Source organism: Megalobrama amblycephala, linkage group LG23 (genome assembly GCF_018812025.1).
Source record: "Megalobrama amblycephala isolate DHTTF-2021 linkage group LG23, ASM1881202v1, whole genome shotgun sequence".
Lineage (NCBI taxonomy): Eukaryota > Metazoa > Chordata > Actinopteri > Cypriniformes > Xenocyprididae > Megalobrama > Megalobrama amblycephala.
In genome coordinates, this window is record NC_063066.1 from 17,670,272 (window position 1) to 17,696,702 (window position 26,431).

Sequence of the window (26,431 nt, forward strand, 5' to 3'; positions counted from 1 at the left end):
TTTTGTTTTGATTTGTTTATTGTTTTTAATGACCTTAAACCCTCAAAATATGAGCAAAATATATGAAAGTAGAACAAAACACTACACTTAGTGCAGATAATTATTTGACAAAATTATTTTTGCAAAAAAGGCAAACTACAACTACAGGTTTTAGAAAAACAAAAAAGCTCCAGCAAAAAGAAAACACTGACAACAACATAATCAGTTATTAATATTTCACTGATTCTCTCTTGTTTTTACACACGTTCATAATATCTTTGCATGATTTGTGTGTTTCATTGTGTTATCTCAAATAAAACAATTGACTCCAAGCACAACTACGCAAAAAATCACAAATTATTGTTGATGCTACGGAATCCTTTTCTATTGGTACATGTCTCCTCATTTATAGTTAGAGCAATGATGCAAACATGAGTTCCATCAACAGCTCATTTTTGCATTGCTGCATTTTTACAGTTGCCAAAAAATGTCATTATTACTTTGATTACTGCAGTCAGCGCATTGATTTGTAGAGTGGGAGAAGTTATTACATTTCTTTCTCAGTTTGCAAATCTTTAACACATTTTTAATAATGTTTGGATAAACGGTGGATAAACCAGGCTGGTCAACACTTTTAGCCATTACTGTATGACTTGAAGCCGTAGATGGAAGTCATGTTCGATCATTGCTCTAACTATAAATGAGGAACATATACCAATAGAAAAGGATTCTGTAGCATCAAAACTATTTTGTAATAATATTGCACAACGCCAATCCATTTTTAAATAAATATTCAAATAAATCTTTAAGTGTCTTAATTAAATGATTTTTATTATAATTACATTACATGATTGGTGTCCTGCTGCTAAGACTTCACCTTGAAGGCTCACTATTGGCTGATTCTGTGCACTTTGCGGAAAGTTGCTTTTAGCTTTTTTATAAAAGCCTCCTACATTTATAAAGTCCTACTTATTACTAAGAATTTTTTGACACTTAAGTCAAAGCTTAAGACAACTCTTAAGAGCATTTCTGAGACGTTTTATACTTACAGGCCCTGGTAATACACTTGACATTTCTGTCCCCCAAATTTCTGAAATGATGGCTACACCCCTGATTTTTTTAGTCTGTCATCTTAATACTTGACTTGTCTCTTTAGCTATTTAAAGGATGCAAATGTGAAAAGCTTGAAAGTTCCTGAAAGTCACTTTGTTCTGCAACTGCCAAGAACACAAGCAAATGCAGATGAATGTAGACACACCTGAGAGTTTTGGAACAAAGGGACAGACTGGATACCACAGACAGACAGTAATCTCTACCTCCACCTAGTGACATGAGCTCTACTGATGAGGACTGCTGACAATTACTGTTGTACTTTATTAAAATAGTACTGGAAAAGAGTGACATGGCTAAAGAGAGTTTTTTGTAGTTGTTTTCCTCTATAAAAGTATTGAGTGCATTCGCTCTCTAAACTCAAATGGACATTTAGTGCTGTCAACTGAGAAAGTCAGTGGTTCACTTGCCTTATTATATAGAGCAGTGTTCATTCAGACAAAACAAGGCCACAAGCTCAACTGTCACATTTTCCTGTGCATTGTATATTTAACAAAAATGAAATAAAAAATGACCAAGAAAAAAAAAAAACTTTAAACAAACTGCTGATTCTGTTTTATGGTTATGATATATGGCCAGTCACAAGCGTTTTTGGGAAACAATAAAATAGTTTGGCAGACAAACACAAGCAGGTAAATGAAGACTGATTTTTCCTGTACATTGACTCTCACCTGCATTGGCAATCGCGTCAATCTCCAGTTTTGTGATGTCACCACTGAAGAGGGATATTTTCTTATTCAACTCTTCATCGACTTTGTACTGAGGCTTACAAGAGGAGTCACCTAAGAGGAAGCAAACATTATGTTAACATAATATCAACTGTTTGTCAAGATATAGGTCTACACACAATACAATAAATGTATGTCTTTATCCTTCTAACAATTTCTGGAGTACAAACAGATCAAATTGTACTAGGATAAAAACAAAGAGATTTACTTTTGCTATAATTATACATGTTTTATTCACCTGATGGACTCCAGACAGGAATCTTCTCCAGAGGAATGAAGTCAACCCTGTACGTTTCCCTCCTCTTCTCCTTATCCAGGGAGCAAAGCTTATCTACCAAAAATGAATATTTAAACCAAATCATACCAACATAAATGTAAAACAAAAATGCAAGTTTTTATTTTTAGGGTTATCCATTTATGAGTGGAATTGGAAATCACACATTAATATATATCATATTTCTCTGCACTTAACCATCTACCGCATGGTGTGGCCATATGGAAAAAAACTCTGCGCTCATTTCCTTGTCAGCATGTCTTTAAGAGAACATTCTTGTTTTTGTTTTTTTGGTAAGAGAAGACCTTCGTTTAGCCAATAAAGTGCTTTGGTTAAGTCACATAACATACATTTTTTTTCTATGGGGTGTTTTCTGACGGACTGCGGTTTCTTGCAAACAAGGACTAGCCCATGTCACATTCACAAAACAAACGGTAATATCACCTCAGGTAAGTTATGATGACATATTCACCACTCAAAAATGCTTTTATGAAATTAGTTCTTGGTAAATCGATCAAATGTCTGTGTTGCCAAGCGGCAACACTGTGCAATGGTGGAATGACATTATTGTAATAGTTTAGCTAGCTAGCAAGGTCAGCTGCAATCTGTTAAGCTGTAACAATAACAACATTAATGCTAGTGATATAATGTTGGTTAGTTGTATGTTAAGGACTGCCATGGAATTTGTATTATGGATATAATCAACATCGGAGACCTGCCTGCCCACTGCCACCATGGCCAGTACTACTGGACCAGACCAACCACTGGCCTATCATGGTGTCTCAAAAAGGTGCAAGTATCTTGGCTGTAAGGGTATTGGTAGGGTAAAGTGCACCAAATGTGTACCTGTGCCTCAACTCTGAAAAAAAACTGCTTTGTGAAGTTTCATATGGAAAAAAGGAAGTTTTAAGGATTATGGGGGCTCATGTTCATTATCTTCCTCTCATAAGATTGCATAATGTTGAATTTTCATGAACTGCAATGTTTTTGGTTTAATGTCAATGTTTTATGATACATGATGAACAGTATTATATTTAACTGTATAAATTTGCATTTTAAATAATATTCATGAAAAATGTAATGAAATTCAAAGAATATAAAGCATTAATCAGCAAAAAATAATGGAATAAAAGCACAAGTTGTTGGAAAGTATATATAAGGTGTATAATGTTTATAATTACTGTGTTAAAGCTTATAATAGCATCAATTGAATCAACACAACATTTCTGAGGGAAAAAAATAACTATAAGTAAACTTACACTTATTCTAAATTATTTCCACTACTGTATGTTGTTACCGTATGGCAACAAAATGAACAATATTTTTTTTTTCAATTTTTATTATTTTTATTTTTTACAGCACTTCAAGTTAAGCCATTCTAAGAAAAGAAAAAGTGTCAAATATTTTTATATCAGTATTAAATTAAATATAGGTCTATATATGGTGGTGGTGAGCATAAAACCTTACAGAATAGTTAACTTGTATTGCAAATTAATAACTAGATGAGTAAAGTTTGTAAACAAACGATATTAGCATAAGAAAGCCTTCTGAAATTGATAGATAGACAGACAGACGATAGATATTCCTAAAAATCAGGTTAAAGGGTTAGTTCACCCAAAAATGAAATTTCTGTCATTAAGTACTCACCCTCATGTCATTTCACACCCGTAAGACCTTTGTTCTACTTCAGAACGCAAATTAAGATATTTTAGATGAAATCTGAGGGTTTCTGAACCACACGTCATTGCACCTTTTGAGGTCCAGAAAGGTATTAAAGACATTGTTAAAATAGTCCATGTGACTACAGTGATTCAACCTTAATGTTATGAAGCGACGAGTATACTTTTTGTGCACAAAAACAAAACAAAAATAATGACTTTATTCAACAATTTCTTCTCTCCCGTTATTCTCCTGCGCTGTTGACACAGTGAACACAGTGCAGTGCTTCGTGTTTATGTCCGAACGCCTGCTCAATTTTGGCCGAAGCTGTACATGTGAGCATGACGTAAGCGTGATGCTGACGCAGAGTAGGCCTGCGTCTCATTGTGCATGCTATCCATCCTAAATAGTATGTGAAAATTAGTAATATTCTATACTATTTAGGGCGGACAGTATACACACTGGGATGCCGAGTAGGCGTTCTGATGTAGAACCCGGAAGTGCTGCACTGCATTCACTATGTCAAAAGCGTAGGACTTCATCAAAAATATCTTAATTTGTGTTCCGAAGATGAACGAAGGTCTTACGGGTGTGGAACAACACGAGGATGAATAACTAATGACAGAAATTTCATTTTTGGGTGAACTAACCCTTTAATATAGAGTCATAATCGCAAATTAGACCCCTTTGGATCACCCAGATCGCGTTATTATATTTCTTAATTATGTTAGTTAAATTATATTTCTTTCTGGTTCTCTGTTAATGAAGGGTGTGTTGGACGGCTGTCTGACATCAGCACACTCTCGAGGGAGAGACTCACTCTTTGCCTCTTTCCAGTCACTGCTCTCCGAGTCCAGGTTCAGGTCGGGCCGCGAGCTCATAGCGTGCAGCGTGCTCGTGTGCAGAGACGCCAACAACGCAGCGGAGACCCCCACGGCGCCTAGGACTACCATGGTGGCTCGCTGTGGCTTAACGGCCCCTCCACTCTGCCAGTGGAGTGACTTTGAGGCTGTGGAAACCTTCTCCCACCTGTCTGCTTTACGTAAGACCCCCCAGGAGGGCAGCACTTTGACAGAACCTCTGCCTTCGCTGCAGAGTGCATGAAAGGAGCGATGTGCAAGTCTGCTGATGAAATTGAGATGACTCGGCCATCTGTTTTCAGCGCTGGATGTGAACCCAACACTTTTTGAGAGTGAAACACGAGCAGCAAGTTTTGACATCTGAAACGCCATACTCTGGTCTGTCTTGACAGCTGGCGAATTTAATGTTTAAAGCCTGAATGACTCCCGCCTGCGACTCGATTTTATCCTGGTTTCGATTTGTAACAAACTGTTAATAAAATAACAAGTGAAATTGAAAGTCAACTGCCTGATACAATGAAAGCATTTGGGACTATACCAATATGTAGGGGTCCATGAATTAAATCATGGACTGTCCCGAATCAACATCATTCATCCTTTACTGACATCTAGCGGCAAGACGGTGTAAGCGCAATATTTAGTCTACCTGGTCCGCTACTAATAATTTTGATTTGACAAGTACCTTTTTTGAACAGCGTAATTTTAGATTAAACATTATATGAATCTAAGTTCTATAACTGCTCACCATATATAAAGTGAGTTGTGGGACAGATAATTTTTTTTAAAAGTACAAATATTGCATGTAACGTTGATATGAGGTCATAACATATTTAGTTGAAGTGGAACTATAGCATTGAAATGTCATTTTACACACCCCATGAACCCTTTTACATATCTTTTTGCAATATAGGCCAAATTAAACACTAAACAAGTCTCATCTTCTAAAATGCTCTCTTAATGACCATTAGGGAGATCAAAAAATATGAATTTTATATATATATGAACATTCTTAGAAGTGGCTGAGTTCTTGTTTTTTGTGTATGAGCACATTCAGTGTGAAAAAACATGGTCATACACAGTTCCGTTACACGGAAACTAAGAAAAGAGGAACACCCTTTTTTGTCAGCTCTGACAAAACCACAAGTTTTTAAACAGCAGAGTGGTCTTGCCCATATGAGTGTGTGTTTGTCTGTGTATCTCATAAAGAGACTTACCAGCTTTTAATTGGCTGCACAAGAGGGAGACTCTATCGGCAAATCCAGAACACAACAGAAAAGGTAACAAAACATTATTCAATATTTGACTCATATTTTGAGCTAATAACAGTGAGTAATTTAAAACAACAACAGTGAGACATTTCTGTAGTCAATTTATTTCAGATCATTCACAATCTGTTAATCATTTAGAAATATGAGTAGTAATTTAATAGTATGAATATGAAAAGACATTTATTGTATAATACAGTATAAAACTGATTAAATGACATCTAAAACAATTAATAATTATCCAACTAAGCATGTTGCCATTTCTAAGTGTTGTGTCTCTATTAATATATTTTAATGTAGAGTTTAAAATACATTTATGTTACAGATTAAGGTTGAGCTGTTAAATACGCCACATTTGTGAGAAATGTTTGGGTCTATTTCAGTTTTCAGTTTCAGTAAGCTATATTCAAAATTATCACACACAAACCCACACGCAGACAAATACACATACACCAACACACCCTATAACATCTAGTTGTGGATTAGATTCTCGACCAAAAGAGGAAATGTGGTTCCATGTGATTCGTGTGTAAACGGGAAGTATCTGCCACGGTAAACATAATTTGGAGCAAAATAGCCTGATTACACTCACAAGGTAGATGAAGCATGTGCTGGTGATGTGTCCGTTACCATCAGTATGATCATGCTAACCATGTGATTTACAGCTGCTCATCATGTCTTTTAAAGTTCACTTTTGGGTCAATGCTCAACACTTATTCTACATTCTTATGCAATGCACTGAAACAGAAGAATGTACTGTACAGAATAGCTTATGTGTGATCAAACCTCATTGGTTTCAGCTTTTTTGGGGTCTCTTGGCAGCAGAATGGCAGCGTGGGACCTTACAGTCACAGTGGAGGATCTTGGTCCTGATGCCCCACCTCTCCAAATCAGTGTGACCTCTGACCTGCACATTGGTGGAGTTATTCTCAAATTAGTTGAGCAGACCAGTGAGTTGTGTTCTAGATGCTTCAAAAATGGGCTATTATATTAATTAAAGGGATAGTTCTGTCATCAAAAAGTTTCTTTCTTCTGTTGAACACAAAATAAGACGTTTTGAAGAATGTCGGTAACCAGACAGTTGACGGGCAGCCATTGACTTCCATAGTAGAAAAAATACAATGGAAGTCAATGGGTACTGTCAACTGTCTGGTGACTGAGATTCATCAAAACATCTTCTTTTGTGTTCAGCAGAAGAAAGAAACAACTTGAATGTGAGTAAATGATGACAGAGTTTTCATTTTTGGGTGAATTATCCCTTTAACAAAAAGATGAATCGTGGTTTCCACAAAAATATTAAGAAGCACAACTGTTTTCAACATGATAATAATTACACTCAAAAAAGTTAAGCCTTTTTTTAAGATTTGCTCAGTTTAATATTTTAATATTAAAATTCCATCAAATTGAATTGAATAATCCTTATGTATTTTAATTGAATAATTTGACAATCCTTCAACAATTATTCAATTAAAGGTGCCCTAGAATTAAAAATTGAATTTATCTTGGCATAGTTAAATAACAAGAGTTCAGTACATGGAAATGACATACAGTGAGTCTCAAACACCATTGTTTCCTCCTTCTTATATAAATCTCATTTGTTTAAAAGACCTCCGAAGAACAGGCGAATCTCAACATAACACAGACTGTTACGTAACAGTCGGGATCATTAATATGTATGACCCGAATATTTGCATATGCCAGCTCATGTTCAAGCATTAGACAAGGGCAGAACGTCTGGATCTGTGCACAGCTGAATCATCAGACTAGGTAAGCAAGCAAGGACAACAGCGAAAAATGGCAGATGGAGCAATAATTACTGACATGATCCATAATAACATGATATTTTTAGTGATATTTGTAAATTGTCTTTCTAAATGTTTTGTTAGCATGTTGCTAATGTACTGTTAAATGTGGTTAAAGTTACCATTGTTTATTACTGTATTCACGGAGACAAGACTGTCGTTATTTTCATTTTTTAAACACTTGCAGTCTGTATAATTCATAAACACAACTTAATTCTTTATAAATCTCTCCAACAGTGTGTAATGTTAGCTTTAGCCACGGAGCACAGCCTCAAACTCATTCAAAATCAAATGTAAACATCCAAATAAATACCATACTTACGCGATTAGACATGCTGCATGATGAACACTTTGTAAAGAACAATTTTGAGGGTTATATTAGCTGTGTGAACTTTATTTATGCTGTTAAAGGCAAGCGCGAGCTCCGTGGGCGGGGAGCGTGAGCATTTAAAGGGGCCGCAGCCTAAATCGGCTCATATTTAATGATGCCCCAAAATAGGCAGTTAAAAAAATTAATAAAAAAAAAATCTATGGGGTGTTTTGAGCTGAAACTTCACAGACACATTTAGGGGATACCTTAGACTTATATTACATCTTTTAAAAAGACGTTCTACGGCACCTTTAAAATATGTAAGGATTATTCAATTAAATTTGATGGAATTTTACTATTAATAAAATTGTGTAAATCTTAAAAAAGGCTTAATTTTTTGAGTGTAGAAATGTTATAAAATTAATAATATTTAACAATATTATGTTTTTCCCCCCTTTTGATTAAATACATTTTATTTCACCTTGGTGAGAGTAAGAGATTTCTTTCAAAAACATTAAAAAAATTCTTACCAACCTCAAACTTTTGAATGGAAGTATATTGTCAACAGCACAACAAATTTTCCTTTTTTGTAAAGACATCTCCATTTTATAAAAAATCTTTATTTACCCCATAAGATGTTCTTGTGTCTTATTTCTAGAGCTGAAGAAGGACTGGTCCGATCATGCCCTGTGGTGGGAGCAGAAGCAGCAGTGGTTGCTGCGGACCGGCTGGACACTGGACAAATGTGGGGTCCACGCAGACGCTCGCCTCATCTTCACTCCACAGCACAAGCCTCTGCGTCTGTGCTTGCCAAACGGTGCGACTCTGAAGATGCGAGCCTGTTTCTCCAGCTCTGTGTTTCGTACTGTCATGGGCATCTGCAGGGTTCTCAGTAAGTGAAGGATCCAGCTTGGATCCAATGTCCCTTCTATAAGCAATCTGTTATCATTTTACCAAGTGTCAGGTTACCATTTCCAAAATGAATCTTTCTCGCTTTCAGATATTCGTCACCCAGAGGAGCTATCCTTGCTCCGTCCTGTTGAGGAAAAAAAGAAAAAGAAAGACAAAGATTCCTCAGAAGAGCTGTATGATCTTACAGATGTTCCTCTAACCGCAGGTGCCAAAAATAACATATTAAACTAGTTTTTGCTACACTACTATTCAAAAGTTTGGGGTCGGCACGATTTTTAAAATGTTTTTGAATCCTCTTATGCTGAAAGGCTGCATTTACTTGATCAAAAATAGAGTAAAACAGTTATATTCAGAAATATTATTACAATAAATTTTATTTCTATTTTAATGTATATTACTCCAGTCTTCAGTGTCACATGATTCTTCAGAAATCATTCTAATATGCATTTCTTATTATTATCTTATTATTATTTATTTTTTTAGAAACTGATATATATTTTTTTGGATTCTTTAATGAATAGAAAGTTCAAAAGAGCAGCATTTATTTATTTTTTAAGATTTTTTTGATCAATTTAATGTGTCCTTTCTGAATAAAAGTACTCATTTAAATTAAAAAAAAGAGAAAACTTACTGACCCCAAGCTGGAATGGCATAGGCTTACATTTGGTAAGAATAACAAGTAGTTATCACTTTGATCACAGTATTCTAGTTTAAAGTGGATTTTATCTTGACATAGGTTCTGTTCAAGCTCTGTACAATGGCATGCCGGCTCATTTTGCTGACTCTCCTAAGACTGAGGCGGTGTATAAAATGCTGTCCGTCAGTCTGCCCTCGCCTGCTCCTGAAGCCATTGCCAAACTCTACCGGCCAGCCAGTGTGGTGGACAAAACACATATTCACACCAGGTACAGCTAAGAAACAAAGACACACATTAAAAAAGTAATATTCCACATTTCGCCCTTAATAGTAATGCTCCTCTGTTCCCTGGAGGTGGTTGGATTCATCTCGTTCACTAATGCAGCAGGGAATACAAGAGAATGACAGAATATGGCTTCGTTTCAAATACTACACTTTCCATGATATGGATCCCAAGGTAGGAGTGTGGTTACACTATGTACAGTATAAAAAAATTTTCTAAGAGCCATGAAACTGAAATCGATTCTCTCTCTGTTGCAGTACGATGCAGTGCGTTTGACGCAGTTGTATGAGCAAGCTCGCTGGGCCATTCTCTTGGAGGACATAGACTGCACAGAAGAGGAAATGATGCTGTTTGGAGCCCTGCAGGTACAACAGAGAAATAATACTGCCACGGCAACTATAAAACTGATGTTAGCATTAAAGGAATAAACAAAAAATCAATGGTAAGCAATAGCATTCTTACATCTCCCTCTCTTTCTCACTCTCTTATGCAGTACCACATAGGAAAACTGTCCTTGTCTCAGGACATGGTCTCTACCTGTCAAGGGATGGATGACTTAGAGTCTGCCCTGAAATCCCTGGAGGTCAAGATGGTGGGAGATGGCAACAGCACAGACATACTGGTGAGAGACACTTAGAATAAATTCTCTTTACTAAGAGAACAGCAACAAAGCGACATGGAGATGCAATCTGACATCAGTGAACGTTTGATTTACTTTCACAAATTCACAGGACAACATGACTGCTCCAGTGCTGAATGACTATTTGAAAATATTTCGGTAAGGCTCTTTTCTTTGGCTAAATCCTACTGTCAGTCGCATAAACATCTGACCTATATCTATGATTTTCCACCCTGTAGGCCAAAGAGACTCACTCTAAAGGGTTACAAGCAGTACTGGTGCAACTTTCAGGACACATCAATCTCTTATTATAAAAGCAGCGAGGACCGCTTTGGAGAACCTATTCAACAATTGAACCTGAAAGGTCATTCTTTTATTATGTTACTATTATTATTATTATTTTGGGCACAACAGAAGTTGCACTTTCGCTACCTGAAAGAAACTAATGAAAGTGATTGTGCGAATTAACACACTGCATTAGAAAAAGAGAAGGAGAACTCATAGATACAGTATTTAAATCTCCTGGCCTCATGAAGTGTTATGCAAAAAAAAAAAAAAGATTTAGCCCCAATCCCTTAATAAAGAGGTCATTGTGTCATGTATGCTTTACCGTCAGTTGAGTCATTTCTGTGCGCAACTCCCCACCCGCTGCTTGTGCAACATGTGAATATGTTTTCACACTTCAGTTGAGGCTGAAACCTAAGCAGACACACTCATCAGTGTAATGAGGCTGTGTTAACTGAAACCCATCTGCATCTCTCCAGGCTGTGAGGTTGCCCCTGATGTCAATGTAGCAGGCCAGAAGTTCTGTATCAAACTCCTCATTCCTGCACCAGAAGGCATGAATGAAATCTACTTGCGTTGTGAAAATGTATGTAACTGTTGATAACACTGATCTGTATTCAAAACTCTGATAAGAAAATGTGTTATGTGAAAAAATACACCATCACTTAAAAGCTTGGGGTCTTTCTCTTATGCTCACCGAGGCTGCATTTATTTGATCAAAAATACAGTAAACGTTTACGTTTTTTTTTTGTGAAATATTATTATTATTTTCTATTTGAATATATTTTAAAATGTAATTTATTGCTGTGATGACAAAGCTGAATTTTTAGCATCATTTACTCCAGTCTTCAGTGTCACATGATCCTTCAGAAATCATTCTAATATGCTGATTTGGTGCTCAAGAAACATTTATTATTATCAATGTTGAAAAATGTGGAAACTACAATACATATTTTAGGATTCCTTGATGAATAGCTGGTCCAAAAGAACAGCATTTATTTGAAACAGACATTTTTTGTAACATTATAAATATCTTTACTGACACTTTTGATCAATTTAATGCATCCTTGCTAGGGCTGCACAACGATTAATCGCGATTAATCGTTTGCAAAATAAAAGTCTGTTACGTAATATATGTGTGTGTTCTGTGTATAATAATTATGTATATATAAATACATGCACATACATGTATATATTTAAGAAAAAAATTATATTTATATATAAAATATTTATATTTATATATTACGTAACAGACTTTTATTTTGCAAACAATTAATCGCGATTAATCGTTGTGCAGCCCTAATCCTTACTGAATAAAAGTAATCATTTATTTATTTATTTTTTTAACTCACTGGCCCTAAACTTTTGAATGATAGTGTACTTACAGAGATTTAAACAAATTGTTATCCTAATCAGGAGAAGCAGTATTCTCAGTGGATGGCCGCCTGTAAGCTGGCGTCCAAAGGCCTGACATTATTGGACAGCTCGTATCAGAGTGAAGTGAAGAACATCCAGACATTCCTTTCCATGCAGCGCTCCAACTCTGCAGCTCCCGCTGCACAAACTGACGACAGCATCAACACACACAGCCTCGTCTCACCGAGATACCATAAGAAATACAAGCCCAAACAGGTAGAGTGACCATGAAAGGTGCTTGCCAGTGTACTGCAATATTTAATTCAGGTCATCTATTCAGTGTTTGTGTTATTATTATATATAAAAACTACAGCCTATTCTATATTCTATATTAATTATCATGACCTCACCTTGTTCTTTTCAGTTAACCCCTCGTATCCTGGAAGCCTTTCAGAATGTCGCCCAGCTGTCCTTGACATCTGCCATCTTGAAGTTTCTGCAGATCTGGCAAGCTCTGCCTGACTTTGGAATTTCCTACTTCATGGTCAGGTGAATGGACTAACCTTAGAGACACAAAAAATCATGATCAGCTATTGATGTACCTTTTAAACAAGCTTGTATGGATATTTAAGAAATGGTCAATATGCAGTGGTATGTGGTAAAACATAAGACCTTTTATAATATAGAGATTCTATAATAGCCCACTAAGCTGATTCACTCTCATAATCCAATAATTTCTCAGGTTTAAGGGCAGTCGTAAGGATGAGGTTCTGGGCATCGCTAACAACCGTCTGATCCGTATAGACCTGGGAGTTGGAGACGTGGTGAAGACTTGGCGTTATAATAATATGAGACAGTGGAATGTTAATTGGGACATAAAGCAGGTATGTTTCAGTAAAATGTAAGTAATCATTATATGATTAATTTAAATTAAACAATAGAGCCTTCATTCTTACCTTATGCAATATATCCCTGACTTCTATACGCTTATGTTCAAAAGTTTGGGATCAGTAAGGTTTTTTTTAAAAGACTTTTATTCAGCAAGGATCCATTACATTAAAGTTATAATGAAACAAAAGATCTCCATTTCAAATAAATTCTGTTCTTTTGAACTTCCTGTTCATAAAAGAATCCTGAAAAATGAATCACAGTTAAGTTTTCACATAAATATTGAGCAGCATATTCATTCATAATGATAAGAAATGTTTCTTGAGCCTCAAATCAGCATATTAGACTGATTTCTGAAGGATCATGTGACAACGAAGACTGAAGTGATGGTAAAATAAATAAATAAATAAAAGAAGTAAAATTCAGCTTTGCCATCACAGGAATAAATGACATTTTAAAATATATTAAAAAAAATAAAATAATATTTCACAATATTACTGTTTTTACTGTATTTTTTATCAAATGAATGCAACCTTGGTGAGCATAAGAGACTTCTTTCAAAATATTAAAAAAATCTTATCAACCCCAAACTTTTAAAGGGTAGCGTATGTGTTAACATAACCAGACGTCTCATGTAATACACTGGCTTCACTAATAAATTATCAACACCTGTCTCTCTATTAAAGGTTGCAATTGAATTCGACGGAAACATTAACATAGCATTCGGCTGCGTGAATGCAGACTGTAAGGTTGTGCACGAGTACATCGGAGGATACATCTTCTTGTCTACTCGCTCACGACAGCAAAGCGACACGCTGAACGAGGAGCTCTTCCACAAACTCACCGGCGGCCACGAGGCCCTCTGAGCACAAAGCAACAACTTACAGAGAAGAAAATGACTGAAGCTAGAAATAGAAAAACTGATAAGAATTTAATGTCAGCACTGCACAGCAACTGTCCCTTTGCTTCACTCTTACTGATCAATACATTTAAATTAACAGTGAAGCATGGATGTTTTCACAACCTGTTACATACACTTCTAATGATTCTGTATAAATCATCACACTTGATATATGACTACCTAACAAGTATGACAAAATGAATGATTTTATAACTTTGTATCCATTTTAAAACTAAATATAAAGAATTTTGTCATAAAACATGGTACTGCACTTCTCATGATTAGCAGTTTGTCTGTATTTCTGCCATCTCATTTGAGTAACAGTTCAGGAAACCACTGTCTATCATTGTCTTATCATGCAAAGTTCTACTGGCCAGTTGCTGACAGCAAACAATTTCCTATCTTTGTCCAGCAGAGTTTCAGTTACTGTACCAGGCTATTTTTAAATAGTCTTCAGTGTCGTGCTGGGTGGGAAAGCTTGGTATTGACTCACTCAGTTAACAAAGTGTCATCCCTGCATTATCCTGATGAGTCTCACAGCCTTATTGATTCTCTGTTATTCAAAAGTATGAAAAATGTAATTCATTGAAATACTGTGCATTATTGTATTCATTTTAACCAAACAATTTTGGTAACACTACAATAAGGTTCATTAGTTAAACATGTATTATACTAACATGAACTAACCATGAGCAGTACATTTGTTACTGTATTTACTAATCTTCGTTAATGTTAGTTAATGAAAATACAGTTGTTCATTGTTTGTTCATGTTAGTTCACAGTGCATTAACTAATATATTAGTAAATGTTGAAATTAACATTAACAAAGATTAATAAATGCTGTATAAATGCAGTTCATTATTAGTTCATGTTAACTAATGTTAACTAATGAACCTTATTGTAAAGTGTTACCACAATTTTAATACATTTTTGAGCCTCCAGTACTGGTAGTAATTTTAACTAATTCTCAGACTGAAAAAAAAAACATTTTGAGTGTTGAGGTTGTTTATGTTAGTGCATTTCATTGTGACTTGTTGTTTAACAATACCCTTAAAGGTACAATATGTAATAATTTTGGCCACTAGAATCCTATTCAAAACATACAAAGGATAAATGAATTTGCTAAATCACTAAACATCAATGAAAACATGTACAGGAAAGTATAATTAAGTAACATAAGCACTTATAACATCTCTGGAGGAGAACAGCAAAGTCGTTTTCTACCCTGCTGCAGCATGAGTAATTGTGAGGAATAAAAAGTACCATTTGAAATTGAACTTCCTCAAACAGGTTTCTGGAACAACACCCACCCACGGCTCAGTTCATTAGAGACCGTGTGAGTGTCCGGCTGTAAGTTTCCATTCTTGACCACAGTGATTCTTCAGCCCGGCTGATGGCGACACTCAGACACACAAGTACATGCAGCAAGTCACAGCGAGGAAGACAGGAAGTCGGCACGTCACCCGGAAGTGTGCGCAACACGCTTGTAAACAAGCGACTGATCAGGGTGTAAAATATTTATCATCGTTTGTTGAATTTCACTAGACATCAGGTAAGTTAACGACTTATTGACTTAAAGCCTGACGTGTAATAGATGCTGGCTGTCAGTTTTAAAGTTGAGTCAACGTCAAATATAAATGTAGCTGTAAATAATACACAAAACGCAATCAATATTTTTTATTAAACTAACTGTCTGGTTTCTATGTAATTTTGTGCCGTTTATACAGATATCTAACTTACTCTGTATCACAGCAGATTTTGATCTTTTTTTCTTTTTAAAGATGTCTGTTTTTGCGTGTGTATATCACGGGGAGTGTATTTTCACATTCACTGTTTTCAGAGCTAAATGTTTTTGCGATATCTGAATATATGTTTTTATATGTAGGTGCAGCTGAAGATCATGTCGACGGAGGAGGTTAAAGTGACGGAGGGGATCGTAGATCTCGAAGAGCCAAAGAAAATGACCCGAGAAGACTGGAGGAAGAAGAAAGAGCTGGAAGAACAGAGAAAATTGGGAAATGCACCAGCTGAAGTTGACGAGGAGGGCAAGTATGTTGAGCAGAGCGAATGGAAATAACACTTGAACAGGATGCACTGAACCATAGATAGGACTGTTGTTTTAATAATAAAAGAAATTGAATGTGTTTTATTTTATTGTTGTCATATATCCTGTAACTCTTTCCCTGACCGTAGTATTTTGTTACCAGGGATATCAACCCTCATATTCCCCAGTACATCTCATCTGTGCCTTGGTACATTGACCCATCGAAGAGACCCACCCTCAAGCACCAGAGACCCCAGGAAGAAAAACAGAGTCAATTTGCACCCATCGGAGATTGGTACAAGAGGGGTGTACAAGAAGTAAGCGCTTCCCCTACCCAAATAGACATAAGTTATAAAAGTGATTTAATGTCTAAAACCCTTTCTGATTGCTTCCCTGTCAACTAGAAATCAGTCAGCACGAAATTCAGAAAAGGAGCATGTGAAAACTGTGGTGCCATAACACATAAGAAGAAAGACTGTTTGGAGGTAAATAGGAGGAGTTTATAATATGTATTGTGATGTTGTTTATATGTTGGTGACGTTCATAGGCCACCTTCAGAATGGAATACTAGCTTATTACTACTGAATACTATGTAGTATATACTACTGTTCAAAAGTATTGGGTCAGTAAGGTTTTTTAAAAGATATTTAAAATATGCATTAAATTGATCAAAATTGACAGTATATAAATTCATAATGTTACAAAAGATTTCTATTTGAAATAAATTATGTTCTTTTGAATGTTCTATTTGTCAAAGAATCCTAAAAAAAAAAGTATCAGGGTTTCCACAAAAATATTAAAGAGTTAGTTCACCCAAAAATGAAAATTCTGTCATTAATTACTTGCCCTCATGTCATTTCAAACCCGTAATACCTTCGTTCATCTTCAGAACACAAATTAAGATATTTTTGATGAAATCCGCAAGCTCTCTGACTCCTCCATAGACAACCATTAAAACAGTCCACGTGACTGCAGTGGTTCTTATGTTAAACTAGAAAAAGTTATTTTAAATTGTAGTACTATTTTACTGTTCTTACTGGGATTTTGATCCAATAAATGCAGCCTTGATGAACATAAGAGACTTTTTTCAGAAACATAAAAAAAAAAACTCTTACCAACCCCAAACTTTTGAATGGTTCAGTCTTTTGAAATGTCTTTCACAGAGACCCAGAAAGGTTGGAGCAAAGTTTTCTGGCACAGGCATGGCACCAGATGAGCACCAACAGATTCAGCTCTCAATGGATTATGATGGAAAGAGAGATCGCTGGAATGGGTACGATCCTGAAGAGCACATGCGCATTGTAGAGGAATATTCAAAAGTTGATCTGGTAAGTCATGTTGTTTGAAGTTTTTTGTGTATTTATGTTTATTCGATTTTACTGATAGGCCATTGACGCAGACTCACTGAAGTTTTATTCTCGGCAAAGAAAATTTTGTCACGTGACCATTGTCATACATTTTGTTGGAAGGTTCCACTATAAGGGATAGTATACAGTCAGCAGAATGTTATGCAAAAAGAAATCTTTAGGGTGATTCAAGACCCCACTGCGAAGTTATCCCACTTATTATGCGGCTACTCGCCACATAAGCCATGTAAAAGTATAAATGAATGATACACGGTTCTTCACTAAGCATGGAAGAGTTTGTGAAAGGACTGCTATTGCCAGGTAGACACAAAGCAGACATTGAATATAACATCACAACTAACAAAACAACGCATATCTGTATGCACCAGACGTAAGTGGTGCGGCACCACAAAACCAAATAAAACCCATTATAATCAGTGATGCTTGTCTACACTGGATGTGGCACGACAAATCCCCAACAGTAAAGTTCAAGTTCGGTTTATTTCTAGAGCACATTTAAAAACAACCGCAGGCCGACCAAAGTGCTGTACAACAATAAAAAATAAGAATACACAAATTAAGCAAAAAAAAAGTTAAAAACAACTACAAAAAGGACTAAATTACATACTAAAAGCCAAAGAGAAAATATGAGTTTTAAAGCAAGATTTTAAACTGATGCCACATTCTATTTCTGACTTACTCATGCAACTTCTGACATGAAGGACAAGTGGATTCACAATGTTTGCTTTGTGCAGACAGCCCCAAGCTGTTGCTGTTGTGATAAACGTCGGTTCTGGTGTAGACACAGTGTTTTAAGGAACAGAAAATGATGAGGCATATCTCACCCTTGGATTCACCAGTACAATGGTGGGTAATGGGGAGAGACCACAGTGTGATGCGTGGCTCAAAATATTAGCTTCTGACAGTATTAAGCCAAACAAGTTAAGAGCCACTTATAGATCACAAACACAAAGAGAAGCATGTTGGAGTTAAGTTTCTCAAGGGTATGTCTTAAGAGTGTCTTTATGTGGGTGCATATAGGTTTTTCTCTACCAAAGTTTGGGAACCACTGGTATAGGCCACGATAATGCATGCCTAATTTTAAAATCCTTTCTTTTTCTTTTTTTTATAATATAGGCTAAGCGTACACTCAAGGCACAGAAACTCCAGGAGGAGTTAGCTTCAGGTAAACTAATGGATCAAGCTGTAAGTATTCACAATTTAATGATTTTCCACATTCATATAATAACTATGCAGGAAAAAAATTGCCAAACAAATTACTACCGTATAGCAATAAAGTGTTGTTATATGTTTGTTATAACCTTGTATTTGATGATATTTACTAGCTTTGTCTAACCAAAGTTTTAACATACTTCTAGAATTCAAGGAAGCATCTTGATGATGATGCAGCACAGGTACATGTCATGTTCAATTTAATCTTTGTACATTTAATAGAACTTAAATTGTAAAGCCTCTTCGCTCAATTAAACTTTTTCCTCACCCTGTCCAGGATCACAGCAGTGAAGATGAGGATGAGGACAAATATGTTGATGACTTCGACATGCCCGGACAAAACTTTGACTCCAAGAGACGAATCACAGTTAGAAACCTGAGAATCCGGGAGGACATCGCTAAGGTAAAAATAACTTGAAATTTGCCGACTGTTAATTAATTGCATGACACTATTTGTTTTTTTTGGCAGCTGAGCTAAAAGAAAGTCACACTTAAATGTTCCCATAAAAATGCCCCATAAGTATGATTAATAAGAGGATTAATAGGGTCTCCTCAGCATGATTAGTAGTAGTAGCATAAGAGTACACATTAATATTATTACCACAAAGTGCTGTACCATGTTTTTCTTAACTATTGCTGTCTTTATTTTACAGTACCTCAGAAATCTGGATCCAAATTCAGCCTACTATGATCCCAAGACTCGAGCCATGAGGGAGAACCCATACTCCAACACTGGAAAGATTCCAGAAGAGTAGGTGCATTTCGTATTTCCTGTTCATGCTATCAAAAGAAGTGTGCCGATGTGAATGTTAATTTGAAGTTGACTGCCCATGAACATCACTTTTATGTCAGGGCTTCTTATAGGAAGCTTGCAGATTGTGTACTAAGTAGGGGTGTTTCACAAACTAGAGAGTTACTTAGTTTGCAACACATTGTACAACACTGAACAAGACAAGTTGCTCTAATGGGACCATTATAAGGTTAGTTCACCCAAAAATGAAAATTGTCATTAATTACTCTTCCTCATGTTGTTTCAAACCCGTAAGACCTTTGTTCATCTTCGGAACACAAATTAAAATATTTTTGATGAAATCCAAGAGCTCTCTGACCTCCCTATAGACAGCAACACTATTACCACTTTCAAGGCTCATAAAGGTTTTAAAGACATTTTTAAAATAGACCATGTGACTACAGTTGTTCAACCTTAATGTTATAACGCACTGAGAATACTTTTTGTGTGCAAAAACAAAACAAAAATAACTTTTTTCAACAATTTCTTCTCTTCCATGTCAGTCTCATACACTGTTCACATTGTAAACACAGTGCAGCACTTCCGGGTTCTACGTCAGAACGGCGGCTCCTGCTTCAGCATTACACACATATGTCGTGGTGCTCACATTAACAACATCGGCCAATACTGAGCCGGCGTTCGGACGCAAACACGGAAGCACTGCACTGTGTTTACTAAAATATCATTATAAGTGGCCTAATGAAACATTTAAATGTGCCTATTTCTGTAGTTGTGTCTCTTTCTGTCCTCAAACTAATGAGTTTGGTTTGGCAGGGTGGGCTATGCTGGAGACAACTTTGTGCGCTACTCTGGAGACACCATTTCCATGGCCCAGACGCAACGTGAGTTTGTCAACTCGTACATAAATTCCTTATTACCTGATGTTAAAAAGTACTCTCAGTACTTGTTGGTCTAGCATTTTTTTTGTATGTCTCTTCTGCAGTCTTTGCTTGGGAAGCGTATGAGAAGGGATCTGAAGTTCACCTCCAGGCAGATCCGACCAAGCTGGAGCTTCTCCATCAGTCCTACAAAGTCAAAAAGGACGATTTCAAAGAGAAACAGAAAGAGACTATTTTGGAAAGGGTACAGTATAGAATCTTCTGTGTTGATAAGTGAAATAGCAAAATTTTCTCCTTCCCCTGCTCGTGTGCTGATGGCTTCATGTCGCACCTCTCTGCAGTACGGTGGGGAGGAACACTTGGACGCACCTCCACGAGAGCTTCTTCTGGCTCAGACAGAGGAGTACGTGGAGTATTCTCGTCACGGGGCTGTGTTGAAGGGACAGGACAAGGCTGTGGCCTGCTCCAAATACGAGGAGGACGTGCTCATTAACAACCACACAGTATGTTAGCTGGCACTACTGGAAGTGTCGCATAACTGGAGGAGCTATATAATAATATTGGATTTTTTTAATGAATGTAAAAAAAAAAAAAAAATTCCTTTGGCTTTTGCAGTGTATCTGGGGATCATATTGGAAAGATGGATATTGGGGTTACAAATGCTGCCACTCGATGGTGAAGCAAAGTTACTGTACCGGGGAAGCTGGCAAGAAAGTAATGGTGAGTATCTAACATAGTTCCTGTAAATGGAACCATCCATTGCAACTTGTAATACACTGGATGTGACACATGAGTTGGTAATACAGGCAACAAAATATATATATTTTTAAATTATGAATTATGAATAAAAACATTTATTTTATTACTTTTATTATTTGTTTTTTTTATTATTAAATACATAATATTTGTATCATGTATCTATTTCTATACTTTTGTATCATGTATCTATTTCTATACTTACACTATTTCTATACAAATCTGTTAAAAATCTTATTTTTTCAGAGTAATTCTTGTGTTCCATTTGAAGAGGATGTAGAGGAGGCCCAAACGAGTGAAGAACCAAAGACTCTTTTACAGGTACAGTAACAGCCTTCTCCTTTTTGTGATATGATTATAGTAGAGAAATATGGCAGGAAGATGATTGTATTAAACTAAAAAAAATTCACAGATGCACCAGGAAAAAATGAAAGACAAGAAGAAGAAGAAAAAGAGCAAGAAACACAGAGATTCTGACAGCAGTGATGAGGACGACGAAGCAAAAAAGAAAGAGAAGCTGAAGAAGGTGGGTGGGCTGTTTCTTTTTAATTCCCCACACACACACACATATCTTCATGTGCTAGATGCATCTGTGCTCTACGAAGCCTATTGTAAAGGAAAATAATGTCTTTTTTTTGCAGGCATTGAATGCGGAGGAGCAGAGGCTGAAACAGGTGGCTGAACTGATGCAGGTTGATGAAAGGAAGCGGCCATACAACAGCCTAATGGAAGTCCGTGAACCCACAGAGGAGGAGATGGAAGCCTTCCGCATGAAACGTTACCGAGCCGATGACCCCATGGCCTCTTTCCTGGGGCAGTGAATGAAAACATAAATGTCTTTTTTCACCAACCACAGAAATGTCATAGTTATTGTAAAATCTGATATTGCTGAATCAGTGTTACACAATGTTTGTTTGTTTTTAAACTATTCGTGAGAAAAGTCCTATTTTAGTAGCACATGACAGTTTGTTAAAACCAGCAGTTTCAGTTTTGCAAATCTTTTCGCTTTGTATAAATCCGTGTTGTGTACTTTGTTTTTGGGCAAGTAGTAAACCAGATTTTTTTTTTCTTTCTCAATGTTTTCCTAATAATATGTGTGGTTTTCATTTTGAAAGTACATAAACTGTGTTTTATTAGTCACTTAATTATAAAGAGCCCAATAAATTACAAGTGGGTTATGTTTGGTGAATCATCCATTTTCATTTAACAAAATATGTTCCATTTTCCCTTTCCAAGGTATTTAAATGGAATCATAATAAAAATAACCCGAGCAGTAGTTGACATTAAACATTTATATTTAAACCTAAACATGGCTATGTTTGGTTTTGTTATGCTTTTGTTTATTCAACATGCAATCCATGCCAAATTTCTTTTGCAAATAGAAGTGTTCTGAGTATTTGATGTAAAAAGGCACACTCTACACAGTTGTTTTTTTGTAGCTAAAGCCATTTTTCATTGTTTTGTGGGATGAAGAAGTAAAGTATAAGAGTGATAAGTTTTCAAATGAATCCCCTCCCACAGTTTGTTGAATTACATCATTGATGAACTATCTGGCAGAGCATGTCTGTGCTAAAACTGGGTGGATGCTTACAAAGTTGTGTGGAGGACATGTAAGATACAATCGTTTCACAAGCCTTGTTTATATTCTATATTTTTGATTTGGCCAGAAGGGCAGCTGGACCTTTTCTTTGCATTGCAACGCAAATCTCAATCCTCTGGTGAGGCTTTTTTCCAATGCATGCTTTAAATGTGATGTTAAATTGTGTTCTTTGGTCAGTTACTTATATTTACTACCTAATTAAAACCTAAATGTTTACTAATAACTCACGTTACAACCTGCATGTATATAATGTGATTTATGGTGCTTGTTTCTGTGCACAACTCTGTATATGTATATACAGGAAATCCATGGAAATTCCCCAGAACACAAATCTGGCCCCATCTGCTCTGTTTGCAGGCACAGCTGCATCATGCATCAGTTACCGCTGGCTGTTTGCCTGCTGTCTCTGTTCTCTGTGCTGACTGTAGACTCATCCAAGAAGGGACGCAACTTCACCATCCATTCATCTCAGCTTAGTTGCAGTTTGCCAGGCCCTCAGGGTCCTCCAGGGAGTCCAGGTACAGCAGGTCCCAGCGGTAGTGTAGGCAAGATGGGGATGCCAGGTGTTGATGGCCAGGATGGCAAGGATGGTGACAGGGGAGAGAAGGGTGAGAAAGGTATGTCTATGAGAATATCTGTTGCTTTAAATGTAAAAAATATTCAAATAAAAACCTAAAAAGTACTCAAACATTTTATATCTATAAAAGGTAAAATTACATTATTGTTTTATTTTTATCTGATACACAGTCATGTGAAAAAGAAAGGAAACCCTGTAGAATTATGGTTTTATGTATCGGAACATAATAAAAATCATCTGGTCTTTGGCAGGTCTTAAAATTAGGAAAATACAACCTCAAATGAACACCAACACATTACATATCACACTGTGTCATTATTTATTTAACAAAAATAAAGCCAAAATGGAAAAGCCATGGCTGATAAACTAAGTACACCCTATGATTCAATTGCATGTAGAGCCACTTTTAGCAGAAATAAGTAGAAGGAATAATTTTTTGTACAACAGTATCAGTCTCTTGCATCGTTCTGGAGGAATTTTGGCCCACTATTCTTTACAACATTTCTTAATTTCTTTGAGGTTTGTGGGCATTTGTTTATTCACAGCTCTCCTAAGGTCCTGCCACAGAATTTCAGTTGGGTTGAGGTCTGGATTTTGACTGGACCACTGAAACACCTTGATTCTTTTCTTTTTCAGCCGTTCTGTTGTAGATTTGCTGATGTTCTTGGGATCATTGTCCTGTTGCATGACCCAATATTGGCCAAGCTTTAGCTGTCAGACAGATGGCCTCACATTTGAATACTTCGGTATACAGAGGAGTTCATGGTCGACTCAATGACTGCAAGGTGCCCAGGTCATGTGGCTGCAAAACAATCCCAAATCATCAACCCTCCACCAGCGTGATGGACAGTTGGTATGAGATGTTTGTGCTGATATGCTGTTTAGTTTTCGCCAATGCGCTCTGCATTATGGCCAAACATCTCCATTTTGGTCTTTTCTGTCCAAAGGACTTTGTTCCACAAATCTTATAGTTTGTTCATTTGCAACTTGGCAAACCTAAGCCTAGCTGCCATGTTATTTTTAGAGAGAAGAGGCTTTCTCCTGGCAACCCTTCCAAACATTCCATACTTGTCCTGTCTTTTTCTAACTGTACTGTCATGAACTTTAACATTTAACATGTTAACGGAGTCTGAGGTGTAGTTCTTGGGTTTTTTGTGATTTCTTTGAGCGTTCTACTGTCTGACCTTGGGGTAAATTTGCAGGGTTGTCCACTCCTGGGAAGATTGGCAACTGTTTTGAATGTCTTCCACTTATGAATAATCGTCCTAACTGTAATGGACTTCAAATTGTTTGGAAATGGCTGTACACCCATCTCAGATTGATGGCAGCAATAATTGCTTCTCTAAGATCATTGCTGATGTCTTTCCTCTTTGACATTGTGTTAACACACACTTGAAGGCTCAAGAGGAGCAAACTGCCAAAACTTCTGCTTTTATAGAGTTGATCACACTTGCTGATGATCAATCAATCAAGGACATTTGATTAGCAGCATTTGACTGCTACGTACCCTCTTAATACCTATGGAAGCAGTAAGGGTGTACTTAGTTTGTCACCCATAGCTTTTCCAATTTGGCCTAATTTTTGTTAAATAAATAATGACATGGTGTAATATGTCACGTGTTTATGTTCATCTGAGGTTGTATTTACCTCATTTTAAGACCTGCCAAGGACCAGAGGATTTTTTATTAAGTCCTGTTACATAAAACCATAGAATTCGATAGTGTGTCCTTTCTTTTGTCCTTTCTTATATTATTTTTTATTTATATTAATTTTATCTATAGTATCTGTAGCTCAAGGTCACTTTAAAAACATATTTAAGTATAAATATGAAATCACATTTGGATTAAAAAAAATGAAGATCAAATGGGTGTTGTTTCAGATTAGGTGATAAAAGATTTGTGAATATTTATTCTCAAATGTCAGGTGAACAGGGTCGTCCTGGGAACCCTGGAAAATATGGACAACAAGGACGCCCAGGACTTGTTGGGAAGGCAGGGCCAAGGGGCCTAAAAGGGGTACGTGGGGCACCTGGTGTGTCTGGAGTTGCTGGGATTAAAGGAGAGGTGGGAGATATGGGGGAAACTGGTGCCCTCGGGGGCTGTGACTGTGGAACAGAGGCACGATCTGCTTTCTCAGTAGCGGTAACCAAGAGCTATCCCAAGGAACGCACACCCATTCGCTTTAACCGGATATTAATGAACGAGGGTGGCCATTACAATGTCACCAGTGGCAAGTTTAACTGTGCGATTCCTGGTGTGTATTACTTCACATATGACATCACTTTGGCTAACAAACACCTGGCAATTGGGCTTGTTCACAATGGCCAGTACAAGATCAGAACATTTGACGCTAACACAGGAAACTACGACGTGGCCTCAGGATCAACAATACTCAGACTGCAAAAAGGAGATCAGGTCTGGCTTCAGATCTTCTATTCAGAACAAAATGGACTGTTTTTTGATCCATTCTGGACTGACAGTCTTTTCACAGGATTTCTCATTTTTGCTGATCAGGTGGCTGCAAATGAGGCGAACATAACGACCACTTCTGGATCATCCTGATTTAAAAAAACTATTTGTCTCATATACATTTTATAAAATGGCCCTGAATAATCCAGTGTTTACAGATCCACCACATCAGTATTAGAGCAAAATGAGGGACAAAGACTAATTAATGATTAAGTATTAACAAACATGAGCTGTAAAGACCTAAATCTATTCCTTTGTATTATGGAAAGCCATTTTCTTTAGTATTTTACAACCTTGACCCTAATCTTAGGCCCCTAAAAATCAAAACAACCTTTTACCTCAGGGGACTTTTAGCCACGTTGTAATCTATGATGTTAGGCACACATGACCTTTGATCTTCTAAAAGCTGGTCCTGTTAATGATTGTATTTTACTTTCTATTGTTTATTTACTACTCACCTCTAATCATGTATTCCACTATGGTTCAAAGGTTTAGTATGACCTTGCCTTATTGGAACACGCTGGAGATTTGAGAAACCCTCCTTTTGAAATGTTATTTTGTCTGAAAATAGCAACCAACCATTCTGCTGTCATTATTTAATCAATAGGCTACTAGGTTCATGAGCAAAACCTCTGCTGACATAAACATTGCAGCAACTGAGCCTACAGTCACTCGGGTGATCATTAAAGAGTTAGTTCACCCAAAAATGAAAATTCTGTCATTTATTACTCACTCTCATGCCATTCCACACCCGTAAGACCTTCGTTAATCTTCTGAACACAAATTAAGATATTTTAGTTGAAATCCGATGGCTCAGTGAGGCCTCCATAGGGAGCAATGACATTTCCTCTCTCAAGATCCATTAATGTACTAAAAACATATTTAAATCAGTTCATGTGAGTAGGCCTACA

At 36.6% G+C, this 26,431-nt stretch overlaps 4 protein-coding genes across 8 annotated transcripts in view; 3 read left to right on the forward strand and 1 right to left on the reverse strand.

Annotated features, from left to right (window-relative positions):
* macrod1 (mono-ADP ribosylhydrolase 1) overlaps positions 1 to 5,166 on the reverse strand; it is an 82,766-nt gene extending 77,600 nt beyond the window's left edge. Inside the window, exons 1-3 of one of the 3 annotated variants that reach the window (XM_048176341.1) lie at positions 4,571 to 5,166; positions 2,056 to 2,148; positions 1,761 to 1,871 (exon numbers count right to left, since the gene is read on the reverse strand). In XM_048176341.1, the coding sequence (XP_048032298.1) occupies positions 1,761 to 1,871; positions 2,056 to 2,148; positions 4,571 to 4,982 (616 nt within the window). In that variant the 5' untranslated portion in view covers positions 4,983 to 5,166. The remainder of the gene's footprint in view (positions 1 to 1,760; positions 1,872 to 2,055; positions 2,149 to 4,570) is intronic. The other 2 variants (XM_048176340.1, XM_048176339.1) reach the window with 2 other exon arrangements.
* Positions 5,167 to 5,729: 563 nt separating this feature from the next.
* fermt3b (FERM domain containing kindlin 3b) lies at positions 5,730 to 14,126 on the forward strand. Of its 3 annotated transcripts, none has more exons than XM_048176335.1 (15): positions 5,730 to 5,887; positions 6,698 to 6,825; positions 8,646 to 8,879; positions 8,988 to 9,104; positions 9,636 to 9,804; positions 9,890 to 9,992; positions 10,076 to 10,183; positions 10,312 to 10,440; positions 10,550 to 10,596; positions 10,677 to 10,801; positions 11,202 to 11,308; positions 12,139 to 12,354; positions 12,503 to 12,627; positions 12,821 to 12,962; positions 13,653 to 14,126. In XM_048176335.1, the coding sequence occupies exons 2-15, from the start codon at positions 6,702 to 6,704 to the stop codon at positions 13,830 to 13,832; spliced, it is 1,926 nt and encodes a 641-aa protein (XP_048032292.1). In that variant the 5' UTR covers positions 5,730 to 5,887; positions 6,698 to 6,701; the 3' UTR covers positions 13,833 to 14,126. The 3 variants fall into 3 exon arrangements, with proteins under 3 accessions (XP_048032292.1, XP_048032291.1, XP_048032294.1); XM_048176334.1 differs by having other exon boundaries at positions 5,731 to 5,887; positions 6,676 to 6,825; XM_048176337.1 differs by having other exon boundaries at positions 5,731 to 5,887; positions 6,701 to 6,825.
* Positions 14,127 to 15,253: 1,127 nt separating this feature from the next.
* Positions 15,254 to 22,183, forward strand: slu7 (SLU7 homolog, splicing factor). The gene is made up of 16 exons (XM_048176338.1): positions 15,254 to 15,419; positions 15,753 to 15,916; positions 16,075 to 16,228; positions 16,316 to 16,396; positions 17,075 to 17,239; positions 18,395 to 18,463; positions 18,637 to 18,672; positions 18,768 to 18,893; positions 19,144 to 19,241; positions 20,055 to 20,122; positions 20,224 to 20,363; positions 20,461 to 20,622; positions 20,735 to 20,839; positions 21,122 to 21,196; positions 21,288 to 21,401; positions 21,517 to 22,183. Exons 2-16 carry the CDS (start codon positions 15,768 to 15,770, stop codon positions 21,694 to 21,696), a joined length of 1,722 nt encoding a protein of 573 aa, XP_048032295.1. The 5' UTR covers positions 15,254 to 15,419; positions 15,753 to 15,767; the 3' UTR covers positions 21,697 to 22,183.
* Positions 22,184 to 22,323: 140 nt separating this feature from the next.
* On the forward strand, positions 22,324 to 26,268 carry c1qtnf2 (C1q and TNF related 2). The gene is made up of 3 exons (XM_048176342.1): positions 22,324 to 22,593; positions 22,833 to 23,092; positions 24,976 to 26,268. Exons 2-3 carry the CDS (start codon positions 22,846 to 22,848, stop codon positions 25,611 to 25,613), a joined length of 885 nt encoding a protein of 294 aa, XP_048032299.1. The 5' UTR covers positions 22,324 to 22,593; positions 22,833 to 22,845; the 3' UTR covers positions 25,614 to 26,268.
* The last annotated feature ends 163 nt before the right edge of the window (positions 26,269 to 26,431 follow it).